At 40.2% G+C, this 15,630-nt stretch overlaps 1 protein-coding gene across 13 annotated transcripts in view; it reads left to right on the forward strand.

Moving 5' to 3' along the window:
- PLCH2 (phospholipase C eta 2) overlaps window positions 1-15,630 on the forward strand; it is an 83,144-nt gene that overhangs the window by 5,399 nt on the left and 62,115 nt on the right. For 7 of the 13 annotated variants that reach the window (XM_072026863.1, XM_072026860.1, XM_072026866.1 and 4 more), the window contains one exon: window positions 9,234-9,706. The exons of 1 other annotated variant lie outside the window; for it this stretch is intronic. In XM_072026863.1, the coding sequence (XP_071882964.1) occupies window positions 9,598-9,706 (109 nt within the window). In that variant the 5' untranslated portion in view covers window positions 9,234-9,597. Of the gene's footprint in view, window positions 1-6,661; window positions 6,793-8,225; window positions 8,342-8,534; window positions 8,682-8,745; window positions 8,813-9,233; window positions 9,707-15,630 lie in introns of those variants that run through there. 5 more of the 13 variants (XM_072026864.1, XM_038166637.2, XM_072026865.1 and 2 more) reach the window with 5 other exon arrangements.

The raw sequence follows: 15,630 nt of genomic DNA on the forward strand, positions 1-15,630 counted from the left end.
CAAAATTCTTCTTTTAAAGTCTTTACTCTTGATTACGGAAGAAGGATACAGAGTGTATGCTTCTTTGTAAGTTCTGTGCTTAGTTTCAGAACACCAGAAAGGTACTCTTCTTGCAGCTGGATATAATCACACTGTTTGCTGCAGTATTTACTCTGTTTTTAATATAAGATATACAGAATGCATTCCTAAATATAATGCAAAGGGGCCAACTTCTTTGTGAGCATCACTGGAATCTGTTCTTGTTAGTCCTGTTAATTAATCTAGAGCTGAGAAAATGACTAAGTACATTTGAGTGGGTAATATGATGAGGCTGAAGAGATTTTCAGTAAGAGTCTCTCAGTAAGGATCATCTGAATTTACTGCAACTCATTTGTCATGCTCTGAGACGCGTGGCAGATTAACATGGAGACAGATAGCTGAATGGAAAAACTCCTTAGGGATCCGCTTGGGTAGGGTTTGATTTCTTCTAAGCAGGCTTTATGGGTAGCTGAATTTGTTTTGTATTTTTCCTGAAAGATTATTTGGGGTTGAACTCTGTTCTAACCTCATCAGCCTATAAATACCCTCTCAATTGAGAGAGGTGCAGTAATGTGCACCAGGGCATGCGGTGCATTAGTGGACAGTACAGGGCAAATTTTCTGCTTGGTTGTAGTTATAGGCTCAGAACAGCTGAGTTCTAAGAGGCAGACAATGCAACAATCTTTGGGTTGTCACCTGGTCTTGGTAACAGCTTTTTCATGTATTTTCATGTGCTTTAGAATTCTGATCCAAGTTGAACAGCACTCCTTTGCCCAATGAAGAAAGTAATTTAAATCAGATTTTGTAATTCAGAGAAGTTGGGTTCCAGGGTCTGATTCTCTATCGTCTTTCACTATGTGACAGTGCAGCTGGAATGTAGAGGAAAAATTTTAATTCGGTGGCTTGTAGTGGTGGATATAATAATTCTGGTTCTCCAAGTTCTACTACTTGATAGTGAGCAAAACTGTTTGTGAATTAGTTTCACATGGAAAATTATTAGATCAAAGTATCATAGGAAGAGAAGCTGGTGGAATGGAATACAGAAATTTGAATTTGTTTGTTTTTTGTTTTTTTTTTTTTAAGACTCTGTCTGCCTGCATTTCCTTTATCAGCTTTGTTCTGTAAGCGGTCCAAGACCGTGGTTTTGGGGTTTTTCCTTTTTTTTCTTTGTAGTTTCAAAGTCTTGCATTTTTATCCTCAGCTTCATGTGTGTGATTGGGAGAGATGTATGCAACTATATGGGGGGTGCTATTTATGAAGAGTGAAGAAATATGTATGTAGGTGTGTGAAGCTAGAAGTATTTCAGCAACAAATGAAACTTTCTTGAAAAGAAAGGGCCCACATTGCTGTAGCTGGAAGGCAGTGGCAATTTTACATAGAAAATTATGGTAGTAATTAACATATGAATACACAAATTAACTTAAAGGAAAGAAACTTTCTGGGATATGCAAAATTGAATCAAAGATGGATTTATTTATTTTTTTACCGCTGATTGGATGTGGCTAGATGATTTCCATCCAAAGCATTTATTACTGCTTCTCTGATGGAAATAAAAATATCTGTTTTTCTTGTAATGATTCAAAGAGGTTTATTGGAATAGAACTCATCTACTTTTTCTAAGCATCCTTATTTTTATCAAGTTGTCTAACACTATAAAAAATAGCCTAAATTCTAATTCCATCCTTTGATCCTGTTTTTAAAGGAAACAATTGAATTCTGGAAGCTTGGTACAGTGCATTATAGGTGGGAGCAGTTCTTTCTGTAGTCAAGGTAGACCTAATACATAGCTATTTGGGGAAGTGGAGAACCCTTTTTATAAAGTATAGGATCATCTGATGCAAAGTCCACGTTACTGCTTAGAACCCAGACCTTAAATCTGTAGGGAATTTCCAACCCTTTTATGCATCGTGTAATCTGTCTGTTTCGGTGGGGTGGAGCACTTGCCTTCAGCACATGCAAGTGTACTGTGAAGGCATTGGATAAGTACATGGAAAACTGCAGGCTGTGACAAATCTTTACGCATGCTTAGACAAAGTTCTGACTTCCTTTTCTGTTGGGTACGCTGCTATTGGGCAGCCTGCACGAGCGTTTGCAGGCGTTATTTTGAGTGCAGACATCCAAACAAGCAGGGCTAATGCTTCACGATGCTTTTTAGATTTGTGGTTTCTGTTGTGCTGCTGGAGGCCTAATGGCTCACAGAAGACCAGTGGTAGCTGAAGTTCATGCTTGATTCTTGTATTTATTTTTTTTCCAGATAGAAATTGAGCCAGAATGTTAAAGTTTTCACTTGAGATGTTGATTTTTGTATGCTTGCTTCTGAGCTGGCCCTGCATTCTTTTGTTTGTCACAGCCTCACTTGTTTCTATTTAATAAAAAGAAAACCAGCTTCTGAGGAATCTTCTGACATCTTCATAGCTGTCATGGAGCTCTGGACTGCCTTGGAAATTAAGAGGGAAATCAGGTGGGAAGGTGAAGAAGCTTTACGTGTTAATTATCCTGGGAGACACTGCAGAAACTGTGCAGTTCCCATCTCTTCCAGGTGGTGTTTGCCAGGGGCCCTTGCACAGAAACTTGCAATACCACTTTTTTGTGTTGAATCTGAAATTAAGAGGATGTGCTCTCCTTGCAGGACTAGTTACTATAAAAACACTTAAAAGAAGCTCCTGCCCCTCTCCTCTCCTTCAGCCCCCACCCCATACCATGCATGCTCCACAAGCTTGTTATTCCTGAATTTCCTAGTGTCCTCCTAAAATAGCAAAATCAAGTGTAGGAAGATAGTGTGTGTAGATGCTAGAACATATTTTCTAGATGTTTCCTCTGCCTTTAACTGAAGGCATGTAATAAAAAGAACAACTAATGGAGTCTGACCAACCAGTGGAAGGCTACAGTGGAGCATGTAACTGAGGTACCTTGAAGATGAAGCCCTAATGCCTGCAGAGATGGAGAGTGAAAAACACAGGACTCTGAACTCTGGAAATGTGTTAAATGCTGGTATTGTTTAGTGGGGTTGGTGCAAGAACTGAATGAAATACATCCTTCTACTTGATGTGGTGTGTCAGGGATCTGATTACACTGGACTCTATAAAGGCAGCTGTCTAAGAGTGGAGCTGTACCAGATACAGAAACAGAAAGCATAAACTAGGTTGTCAGGTGGCTGAAATGGCCAGAAAGGCTTGTGTAAGCTCCACTGGCTTTGGAGTGAGCCTCTGGTAGAGATGGGGTCTGGCAGTTGTAGTAATGCCCGCCTGGAAATCACTTAGTGGGTTGGGTGCTGTTGGCTTTGGATGAGATTCTGGTCTGTGACTGGTTTGGGGGCATCCTTGGTTAAATCAAACAATAGTTTTTTGCCTTCTACAGCATATAGGATCTTATCTTTCTTCCAATTCTATGAATTTAGAGAGATAGTGAATGAGACAAGAGGTGACTGATGTATGTTATTTATTGACTAACGCAGTACTAAAGTCCATGAAAAGGTTGTGAGCAAAGCAGAGCTGCCCTTTGACATGTATTTGATTAGGACCTAAAGGCATACTACGTTGTGGCAAGTTCATTAGTCAGTGTTTGTGTGTGTCACTGCCCTGTAGTTGTCAAAGTGAAAATGGATCCAGTGGTTCCTAGACCCCTTCCTGCTAATGCGGAGTGAAATTCTTTAATTAAAGAAATAAATTTGGATGTTTGGGGAGGGGGGAGGAGGCCTTCCCTTTGAGCTGCCAAGTGTGAGCATGTTTTTCTTGTTTGCAGCATAGAAGTCTAGCAGTCACTTTCACCAGCTCTATTTCTGTCTTATAGTAGGGTGGTGCAAAGAAAGACCTGCTTGAAAAGAGCCCATGCTTTTGATTCTGTTTGGGTTCCTTACTTTGATGAATGAAAATGCTGTCAACTGTGCAAGCCTAATGGAACCCTTTGCCCAGCCGTACATCTAAGATGAAGACTTATTGAACTTCCGTAAATGTCTGAAAGATTGTCTTTTAGGAGAATGCACAGAACAATATTTTATCAGTATTTTATAAGTACATTTAATATATATACTGAAAGATGGATGGAATAACCTTTGCTTTTAGTCAGATTAATATCCTAATTTCACTAGCAGTAGTTACCATACATTGTTACTTTTTGCTTCTCTAGTCAACCAAATTTATTCATTTTATTATTTCCTGTCATCTTCTCTCACTGCCCTTCTGCTGCTTAGGTTTTGTATCCAGTCCTACTAAGCGCTCTCAGGAGAAAGCTGAACAGTCACGCAGACTTGCAGAAGGAAAACATGTATCACTACCTCCTTTCTACCTCCTCCAGCATAAATTACTCCGTAATATCTACAAGATTGATCACTACAGCAATAAACTTGTGTACAGAACTGAAGCAGTTTGATTAAAGGTCACATGCACTGTTCTTTAAAGCAACTCCTTTCTCTTTAGATGATGTTTTACAGTATTTTTTTGTAGAGCTTCTGGAAAGTGGCCAAGACTGCTAACATAATTAGGAGGATTAAGATTATCAGTATTATAAATCTCTTTAATACAAATGGCATCAGAGCCCATAATCTGTTTCTCTTCTTCTAATGTGACTCACAAATTCCCAAGTGCAGCAAAAGCTTAGTCTTCCCATCAGGAGTCACTTCCTGCCCGTCTCCTAACAAGGAGATCTTCCTCTCCCCAGTCCTTCGCCAAGGCTTTTTTGTCCTTTGTGGTATACAGTGTGAAACTTGCTGCTTCAAAGTACTTGTGAGCCAAGCTACTGGATGAGATTGAGATCCTTGTTAATTAGTTCTTCAGTCTATAATAAAAAATTTCACTTCTCCATTGCTAATATGAAATGCAGATGTTCCTTTGGACAGAATAGGTTGCCATGTGCTGTTTCCATTGCCTTTTCTGATAGGTTTGGGAACTGACTAGTGACAAGGAAAACTTATGAGACAGTTTTTTGGCAGCTCTGGATAAATAGGAAAGATTACAAATTAGTCTGTCCCCTACGTATCTTAGAGAATTTGTTGCAATTTTAAGTTTAGCTTTGTAAAGTAAATGCTCAAGTCATATGACACAATCAATATAAGCTTAGGATAAATATTCTTTGGTTTTAATAATGTCTCCTTACTTGTATAAGGAATATGCAGTGACATCATTCAGCAAAAATGCTGGGCTCTCCTGCATATGCAGCTCTAATTCAAGCTTTAAGGAAGAAGAACAGCTGACAAATGTTAAGCGTTCCCTTTAAGTAGGATGACGGGGTTTTGGGTATAAGGTGAGTTTATCCAGCTGCCAGGAAGATGTTCCAGTGTCCTTTTTTCTTGATGGCCTATTCTTTGCTCCCCCTTATATTTTTAACTGTTTTGTTTTTGCCAGAGAGCTCTGGCTGATGCCAGTTTGTTCTGTCCCTTGCGAAAAAGAATGGTGTATCACACCCTAAGGTGTGGGCTTACCCCCTTGTTCCACAGTACTGAAACAGACTTCTTTCCTTTTGCAGTTGCTTTGGATGTGAAGTAACTTGCCTGGGCGTGCAAGTTATCTCGAGTGGAATTGCCCAGTGAATGAAATTGCATTCTTTAAGATGAACAGCATTTCTTAGTGAACTGCTGTAGAGTTGAAAAGCGAACCCCAAGCATCGGATTTTAATGTTTCATTTTTTCTCCCATCTGATAACATATTTTGATCTTCTATCTTTTGATCTGCTTCCTAATAAAACTATTCAGGTCAAATTGGTGACTTAGTTTTTCCATGTTTCACCATCAGCATTGGTGTATCTGGTTGGGAGGACATTAGAGCTCATCTGAATTCTGGTGGGTGTCACATGGTGCCTTTTTGAGCAGCAAAGCATGTCTTTGGAGGTGGAACCTTAAGTACTACAATGATAGGAAAATGGCTAAAGGATTGTTCATGGCATATACAGTTGTGTTTATTTTATTGTCTCCACGTGATATCTGTCCTGCCTCTGGGTTGAAGTCCTGTTGCCTAGGGGAATATGGAATCTGACACAGAACTTAGGTAGGGCTTTCAAACTGAGTTCTCAGATTAAGTCTTGTTCATGCAACCTGACCAGATCCAAAGGATCTCTTTGGGCTGTTTCAGGGACCAGAGAGTTTCCTAGTGTAGCAGAGAAGAAGTGTTCTCAGAGAACATTACTGGTACTTTTCATCAGATGATTGTCACCAGAAGTTTTTCAGAGAAGCCAACTGACAGTTTTTCCTTTACCTTCATAGGAAGTCTGGCCCAAGAATCTTGTTTTGAGATACCAGTTGCCTCCTGTTGCATTTATGAAGGATGAATTATGTGCCTAGGGCTTCCTAGTATTTATGGAAACATTGAGCTTGCTGTTTTGGGAGGAGGGAGCTGGGTTTTTTTGTTTGTTTGTTTGTTTTTTTGTTTTTTTTTCAAAAGAAAAGACAGATATGCTGAAGACACACAGGGAAAATTCTCTGAGGACCTGGACAGAGGCTTTAGAAGGTGGGACTCAGTGAAGAAAACATCTTTTGCATGAAAGGAAGACATGTAGAGATCAGCTGAGTCACAATAGTTTCACTTCCAAATCAGAGGAGAGTAAAAAATGTGAATTTGACATGAGTCAAGACATTAAAATACCCAGAAAGCCACATCCTCATAAATGTGAAGTATTGTGGAGTGATTGCTTTTACTGAAATGATATCAGTATGTACCAGCACGAAGGTCTGTGCCCGTTAAGTCTTCCTCACTCTCCTAGATGTACGTTTTGGTGTGCAGTGAGTCACAGTGATGGAACTTCCTGCAAAGGAGATGACCTCTCAAATAACCCCTGAAGAAAGAGGTGAGAGCCTAGCAAAATAACCACCAACCAGTTCAGCTTTCTGAAAAGGAAGCCTATAGATCTTGTCTGTGTTACAGCAGCTTCATCTGGCTGACCAACTGTTGCTTCCCTGCTGAATCCCAAGGTTTCAAGAGGTGGTGCGGATGCACCGGAATGGGTACTTTCAGAAATGCAATTGGCTGCTGCATGGGCCTTTTCAGAGAACAACACTTCAATGTGTTCACTGCTGATTTAACTCCCGAGATACCTCATAATGTCAGGTTTTGGTTCTGTCTTGAAGTTCTAGACTTCTTAGGTCTTTTCTGATTCACTGTAAATCAGGGGCAGGTGAAGTGAAAGCAATCTACAGAACAAATGCACGTTTATCTATCTTGCTATAACTACTTCACTTCTTTCCTGTGTTTCATCAACCTTTCCTGATGCTACACATTTTGTAATGCTCAGGAAATTTGGAAGATGCTATTTGAGTAGGATGGGTAAGGTAGATAAGGAACGTCCGTCACCTTCGAAAACCAAAGCTAAGTGTAAGAAGCAGCTACAGGAGAGAGTGAGCAAGGCAGGATCACATGTTAAGACCTTCCCTCAGCTAAGCTCTGTCTCAGCACATTTTCTGTCTTCAGCGAAAGTTTATGTGAGTGGAAAGTATAAACAATGTATGGGAATAGCAGCCACAGCAAATGTAATAACAAAGGTTTAGTCTTAAGCAAGTGTTGCTCACTATCAGAGAACAACTGCTTTATTGTTACAGCATTTGTATGTTTTAATGACATCACTGCTGGATAAGATGGTGCCGTTAAAGGAGTCTGATAACTGTGCTTTGTTAGCTTTGGGACATTTGAGATTTCAACAGAAGCCATTAACAGAATATATTTCTTTTGAATTTTAATCCCTATGAGGGCTTGGTGGTTATAGGATCATTAATTCTTATGATGGGCTTCATACTGGGATGCACAAAGAAATGCATGAAACGTTTTTTTCAGTCTACAGCAGAATGTTCTGGATTCTTTTAACTACACACATAGGCAATGAGGAAGGGATACAATTTGAGACAGATGACATGTACAAGGATGTATATTTTGGGGGGATGGAAATCTGTTACATCTCCCCCTGTGCCCCAGTTGGTTTGTGGAATCCATTCTCAGTGTTACTTTGGTTTTGGTTTCCAGCTGTGCTTTGTAGCTAATATATTCTTCATCAAATGAATTTCACCCACTTATATGCCTAAAATTATTTCAGAGCCACAGGATACCCTTTAAGATACTCCCCATTTAAATGTGCAAACAAGTGATTTTACTGATAGTGCATTTCCACAGGGTTAATTTTGTTAACTGTTGCTGTTCCATATATGAAGTTGCTGTGTGCTTGGCTCGGTGTGTGGGTATTACTTCACTGACTGACAGGCTCCCTCTCAAAAGAGGAGATTCTGACAAGATACAGAGTGGGGAAGGAGGAGCTTGGTGAAAAGACAGTCCTAGAGAGGAAATGACTCCCCAAAGCAGCTGCATGAGGGGCCAAGGACAAGAAGAGAGGTACAACTCCAAGCTGGCAGGTGCTGTAATGGGGACATCGCTTTGGGCATCTTTTACTGCAAACCTCTCCCCTCACCCTCTCCCCCTATTTCTACTCACTGTAAGTTAATAGTAATGCCTCACTGCCCTCTCTCTTCTAAAGTAACGTCAAACTGGATCTGTGCTTTCACAACAAAACATGTTAGGGCAATGTTTCAGAGCTCAACTGGTAATTACACACTGGAGGAGACTCCCATAGATTCAAACAGTTACCGGCATAAGGAAGGATCCCAGGTTTGCGCCTTATGTGATTGCTCTTGGTGGAAGGAGACTTTGACCTCCTTTCTCTAAGGAAGTTACAGATCCAAACGTTTTGGAAAGGTGAGTCCTCTGTAGCCGGTGGGTGAGAGAGAGTCAGGTGGGAAAAGGGAAGACGGATGCCAGACAACTGAAGAGGTACAAGTATGGAGGCAGTTGACAGCATGTAAGAGCAGAAAAAAGAGCTGTTAAGGGTAAGAGACAGAGTTGAATGAAGAAGCCGGTATCACAGCAAAGAGCTCGCAAAGCTGTGCTTTGGGAGTTTAGCTGAAACTTTCCCTTATTCTAGAAAATGTCTGAATTAAGTACGTGTGTGTATGTGTGTATTGTCTGCATGTATATATGTGTAAATATGTGTGTGTATAATTAAACCCAGCAGGAATAATTCGATTTCTGGAGAAGTTACTGCAACAGCGTAATTTTGTCTGATTATAGGAAGTACTGGGGTGAGGGAAAGAGGAGTCAGTGCCTTCTCTTATGCAAGGAGCTATCTGGTTATAAACAGCGATAAACAGGTCGCTCCATTGTATGCAATCCAGCTATGTCGCTGTAGTAAATGTTATATAATAAAGAGTTAAAGAAACTTCAGTTATTAAAAAGTCTTGTCTTCTCCAGGTCTGTGGCATGCGAGATATCCTGGGAAGAAACACGGAGTGCTTGTAATGCTCGTGCTGCTGGGAAGGGCTGTCACATCCATTCTATAAAGACTGAGCTGAGCAGTAGTTCTTTCTCCTCACTGTAACTTTTACTCATCAATGTGTGGAATATGTGTCAGCGGGATTAAACCAGGACAGTCTCCTGACAGTGGAATTCTAGATAAGGTACTTGCTGCGATTTCTGACCTAAGCCAACAACACCCTCTGAAATTTTTATTTTTTTTCTGGTTTTTATTACTTGACTGAATCTTCCTGCAGACATACGTTCTGAAATACTTTGACTTAGAGCAAGCACTGTTGATAGGTTGCTCTGAAAGCTTAAGATGGCTCTGACTTCTCCAAAATCTGTATCAGAGGATTTAACACCAAGAGAACTCGTGCTCCATAATGAAAGCTGTTTCCATTTCCTCTCTGCAAACGTCGTCACAGTAGGTAAGTGAAAGGTTACAATTCTTTCACCTAATAGTTTGGTATTGAAAATATTTTCTTTTATCCCAAATATCCCAAATTTATTTTTTTGGTATTGACATTTTGTATGGTACTCCTACATTTCCTTAAGTATGTTTGCAGGAATTATGCTTGTAAATCAGGGGGCTGAATTCCCCAATTCCCTTTTTACTGTGTAGCTTGTGTGGTGAAAAGAATTTGGTTGAAGAGAAAAGAAACTGGCCTGGTTTGGATCTGTTCCAGTAGTGTCCGAGATTTGGTGGTATATCTGAGACTACGAACACATGACATAGACTGGAATTAAATGTCTTAGGAAAGTTAAAGCTGCTTTGATTTGCTTATCAACACAGTACTGTGTTCGCCCATCAGTAGCAAACCCCCTAATATGCAGGAAAATCGAGGTGCTTTGAAGTTGTAGTCCATCCATTTGCAAGCATGATTAAAACCCAGCAATTGTTAGGCTCGGTGTTTTAAGATGACCCTTGGACTAACCCACTGATCCCTGACCTCGTGTCTCCATTTAAAAGAGTTGTTTCCATGGTGATTTTCATGGATGGTGAAATTAATATCTGGTTTTGTGATATATTTTGCATGAAGGAATGAATTGCTTTTTCAGTGTTTGTAGGTAGACTGTCAATTGTGCTATGAACTCTTTTTGCTGCATGATAAAAAAAACAACTGTAACGTTACCAGTGTTTCTCAAGACATGCTAGGCAGCCTGGTATTTTTGTGTAAATGATTTATACTTGAATAAACGATTGGAGTCCTTTTGAGATATCAGTTTCCCAGTTCTTCAAGCACTTCCATTCCAGACTAAAGGAAAACTGTCTTCTGCAGCTGTGAATAATAATGGTGTAGCAATAAACTGGGACCTGGCAAAACTCACAGGTAGATGGAAGGAGAGCTCTGCGCTTGCTTACCAGATCTTCAAGCAGTGTGGGTTTGTGTCAATAACGAACTGGCTCTGAATCATTGTCTGACTTGTGGCTTAAGCAGGATAGAATTTTATGGGCAGTGTATATACGATCTCTTCTGATCTGCAACTGATCCCTCACGATAGGGAATGTTTGAGGAAGCTATGGAGGTGAAGAATTCAGCAAGATTAAATAAAAGGAGTTGGACACTAATATGCATAGCAGCAATTAAGAGTGTTTATAACCAACAGTGATGAATTTTGGGAGGTATTTTTAAGCCTTGTGCATTAGGGCTTAAGCCAGGAACCAGCAGAGATCAGGATTACTTCTAGCAGGAGGAAAGACACGCTCATTCTCAAATCTGATGTTGCAAGTTTTATTCCCCCAGATCTCTGAGGCATCTCATGTTGATCATAAATATATAAAGATCCCAAATAGGAGAGTCCATAGTTTGAAATGTTCTTAAGAACGATGAATTTGAGAGGGAAGAGGAGTGGGGGGGAAAGCACAATTTATAAGAACTGGAGAACTTGGTCTATACAGTTTGCTAGAGCAAATACTTATTTCTGACTGCAGTCAGAAGGCAGTGAGGTATGCTGAAGCTTTTTGTGAGACAAAACAATTATTTTTCTTGTCCAAGTAATTTTTCTTAAGTGAGAAACAGTTGTAGTCCTATAACTTCATTGAGAATATAGCATTAGCCTTTTCTGTGAATGACACTGGTGTGTGTAGTTGCTTATCAACTATTTCTGGCTTTCAACCAGGCTCCTTTATTCAGCAGCACCAGGTGCTCCTAAATATTTTATTCTTTAATCTTTAACAGATGAATTCCAGAGGGAACACTGAATGCTGGGAAAACAAGGGAGAATTGTTGTAGAATGCATCACTGAAGGCTGTAAGAAGGACAAGAACCACCCAAATTCTTTCTTAAAACATTTGGGGCCAGATATTTTTAAAATGTAAATCAGCATCATAGGCTGAGACTGTCAAAACTTATTGCAGCTTTTGTTCCTTGATTCGAGTGCTTCTGGAAAATCCTCCTTGAATTGGATTGGGGGGGAGAGATTTCTAGCGCCTCAGGTTGTGGCTCTGTGCCAGGAAGCTGTCTGAGCTGAGCTGCGAGTTGCAGAGCTCAAAGAATAACTATTGTTGGCTGTTGGTCTTTTCTGAGTGTTGACAGCTTGCTCAGAGGAAAGAGTTCTTATCTTAGGAAGCTCTGGAGATTACAGATGTGATTTTGCACATCAGGTGTTGATTGGAGATCGAGTAGGAGGAAGGGAATTGTGTAACTGATGTCTGTGGCAGATGAATTTGTGCTATAGGAGGGTTCCAAAGAAGGAGGAGTTGGCTCATTGTATTGAAAATATGGTAGATTTAGCCCAGGTCTTTAATTGCTACTTAATGTATTCAATTCAGGACTCATTTGCTTGAAATATGACTGTAGGCAGTAAAGCAGAACGTGAAGTAGACAACACTTTTTTAGCTGGGCTCTCAAAGGAACTAATTCCATCATTTTAGCTGAAATTCCAGCAATTGAGATCAATTTTTTCTTCTGCTGGCTTACTGTTTGAACTGCCACGTATGGTTTTTACTAGCACTAATGAGGTTGAATATATTTGTTTTGGATTAAAAACAGCTCGCCAGTGCAAATGTAGCCCATGAGTGATTGCCACTATAGTAGTTCTTAGCTTTATCTTCTCATATATTTGTACTTCTCCAAATTGGGTCCCTTCCTAAGAGGTGTTCTTTTTAGTGGATGAATCTCTTGAAGAATACCTAAGCCTTGATCTTTAGTGTTCTGCTGTAGTCTTTTGCATTCAATTCATCTTCCTGTGCAGAGGAACCGCAAGATCGAAGCTTGTCTGCATGCGCTGGGGAAGGTTGCCCCAGTCCTGCTGTTACACTGCAAAAGAACTTTGGTGATATTTCTTTCTTCTAGCTCTTTCTCATAAATTGTTTTGCAAAGGGTGTGAAAGAGAATTGCAGAGATAGGTGCAGTAGGTGCATCACGTTGGTGTTCTCTGGCGGTGCCGCAGGATGATGGCATGTTCCAGTTATTACTGCAGTATGGAAACAGACTTCTAGGGAACTACTTCTTATTTGTGGGATGAATTGTTTTAGTGCCTCTTGAACAACTGCCCATTATATAAAGCAGTGCATAAAGCTCTGTCAGTGGGTATGTAGGACAAAATGCAAAGGGATGGCAGAACTGGTTGGAGGGGGAGAAAGTCGTCTTTGTGCCTGTGCAGCACTTCCAGCATTCCAGCGTGAGTGGGTCGGAACCCAACAAAAGCTGTGCTCCTGCTCAGGAATCTGAGCATTGCAGACATGCTCAGAACACCCACTGGAGTTTGGCTTCCTCTTATCTCCCTAAGTACCTCTAAAATGACTCAGTTTAAATGCTGTGTATTGCAGTGGCAGCTCTTCTATTCGCTTATTTCACTTTTGTATTAAAATAAATGCTAAACAGTGTATAGAGAAGTGCTAATACTACTGTTGAACTGCTTGATTGAGTAGTCTCTGCTGTCAAAAATGACATTTCAGCTTTATCAAACATACGCTTTCAAGGATTGACGTTTCAGCTTTCTCATCTGAGTGAATACATCTGCAAGAAAACTTGGGAAGGGTGGACTTACCAAGCTATCAAGTTAGAATCCTAGTTGGTGTAAATCCATGCAGTTAAATCCTCCTCAGCTACCTACAGTCTACTTCGGTCAGTACTTATTAATCTTAGATGACTTCAAACTTTTACCAATCATCCATGGTTTCCTGATTTGTCTAACCATTTGAGACAAGAACAGTTCTCAAAACTTACTGCTTCTTTTGAAATCAGAGCTCCCTTTGTGTAGGTTGTGTTTGGATGAGGAATGCATGGAGTGGAATGCATTTAACTTTTACATCATTTTGCTGTATAATAGTGATTCAAGATTATTACAGCGGCATTGGGAAAGTCCAAAATCTAGAAGATGCATGGCAAATTCAGTAATCCTCTATTTTTTAAATATGTTCTGGCATGTCTAGACTCACTTTCCGTTCTAAACTGATGAAAGAGTGCTATGCACAGACATGCAAAATCCTGTTTGTTTAGGTATATGGTACATCAGATTAGCCTGGAGAAGCACTTAAGATGGCCTTCAACGTGTGGCTCTAACATGCTGCTTGTTTACGTGATCAGTGCTGCTGCCATGGAAATCTCCAGCATGCAGGTTTAGCTGAGCAGACACAAGTGAGGTTGTGAGTTAGCATCAGCTGCCTGAAAGTAACTTTGAGTAGAGCTACAGTGCTGTGAAATTGCCCGTCAGCTGGGGATGAAAAGTGAACTGATGCTCTACTAGTTTTGCTTGTATTAGTGAGTGACCAAAAAAAGACTTTTCTTCTTTTTGTTGATGCAGTTTGAAGAAAATCTGAAAAGACGCTGTGTATTCCAAGTGTTTCAACTTGAGCACGGCAGTCTCCTTGATTTGGTACAGTGTAGACAGTGGATAGTACAGAATTCTGACATGAAATCCCGAAGTATTTGTATAGTCTCAATTTCAAGAATTGTTTTCAACACTTTTTCTTGCTCAATGGAGACTAAAGTGTAATGAGAACTGCAAGCTGCCGTTTGTCCCACTTTGTGCTGCAGAGGCAGAAATGAACAAGAGAGGTTGTTTGAATGTGCTATTGTCTCCTTTGGCAATGTCAGTTTACAGTGATTAAAAGCAATCATGAGTCTGCGGACTGTTGGAAGAAAGACTTCAAGAATATCTATCCTTAGGATAGTTCTGATTCTGTCACCAACTTATTTTTTGACTGTTTTGGGCAACTTCACTTCCTCCTCTGTCATCTGTCTTATTTTGATATGAGGTGGGATCTGCTACTCCTGCACAGCAGGCAGGTTCCAGTCATGTTTGGATCTCTTATCACCAGTGCTGAAACAAATAATAGTGCTCCACCTACGTTCTCCAGTAATGAAATAACCACAGTAAGTTCTTCTGGACGGTGGCACTTGTGTGTACTTGATATCAGCTGCCTTGGAACTGTCCTGCAAAATACCATCGGTAGAATCCAAAAGTGCGGCCACCCCATCTAGATAGGAGAGTTTGTTGTTTGAATTAGATTGGTTTTTATTTAAAAACAGAGCAAACAAACAAAAAGGTCTTTTGTGAACAAAATTTGTTCTTTTTGCAAGAATATACATTGAAATAAGCAGCCAAAAGTTTAGGTAGATGTTTTACTTGAGAGATCGCAAACTGGTGTATTTTCACCTCGTGCATTGGTCTGGATCAGAAGGATCTGAGGACTGATGAAATAGAAACAGGAACACAATCAATTTTCAGCTTGTGAAGAAGGCTATCTTCTATTGCCCACACTCATACAGTGTTCTTAATATTGTCAAAAGCTTAGAGTAAACATCTTTTGAAGGAATTCAGCCTTTGAGCTGTTTGATGCCCCCTTACAAGGTGAAAAAATTGTAAGAAATCGTGCCATTTATGTAACATACTGCGCTGTTAAGGAGAAAGGTTCTTCATGGCAGTAACTTTGGTCCTCAGGTCATATTTGACAGTAATTTAACACTAGAGGGCAGCGGTGGTCTTCCTTTTATCCATCCGTTCATTACACGTATGCACGTTCTGTCTGAAGGAAGGCAGGCTACAAGACACAGCTCCGCAGTAAATCTGGACCACGCAGGGTCTGAGGACTTTGCATTTTATTTTGACTGCTGAACGTTCATGTCTTATCTTTCAGCTGGTATAATTCATGTACTGCTTTCTATTCTCTTTGAGAAGTTGGTATTTGTTTCCATAAGGATATTAGTTTGGATTAAGTGAGCTTTTTAAGCCTTGCCATCCCAAATAGTTTTCCATTGCCTGTTGAATGTATCAAGCCTCCTAGATTAATTTATTTCCTGGTTTTGTTTGATTGGGGCTTTTGCCTGCTTGCTTTAGTAAAGAGTTGTTGCCTGCCTGTTTGAGCACAGAGTATTGTGCTTCTCAGAGGCTCTGTGCCAAGATG

The sequence above is a fragment of the Anas platyrhynchos genome, chromosome 22 (genome assembly GCF_047663525.1).
Source record: "Anas platyrhynchos isolate ZD024472 breed Pekin duck chromosome 22, IASCAAS_PekinDuck_T2T, whole genome shotgun sequence".
In the NCBI taxonomy this organism is placed as follows: domain Eukaryota; kingdom Metazoa; phylum Chordata; class Aves; order Anseriformes; family Anatidae; genus Anas; species Anas platyrhynchos.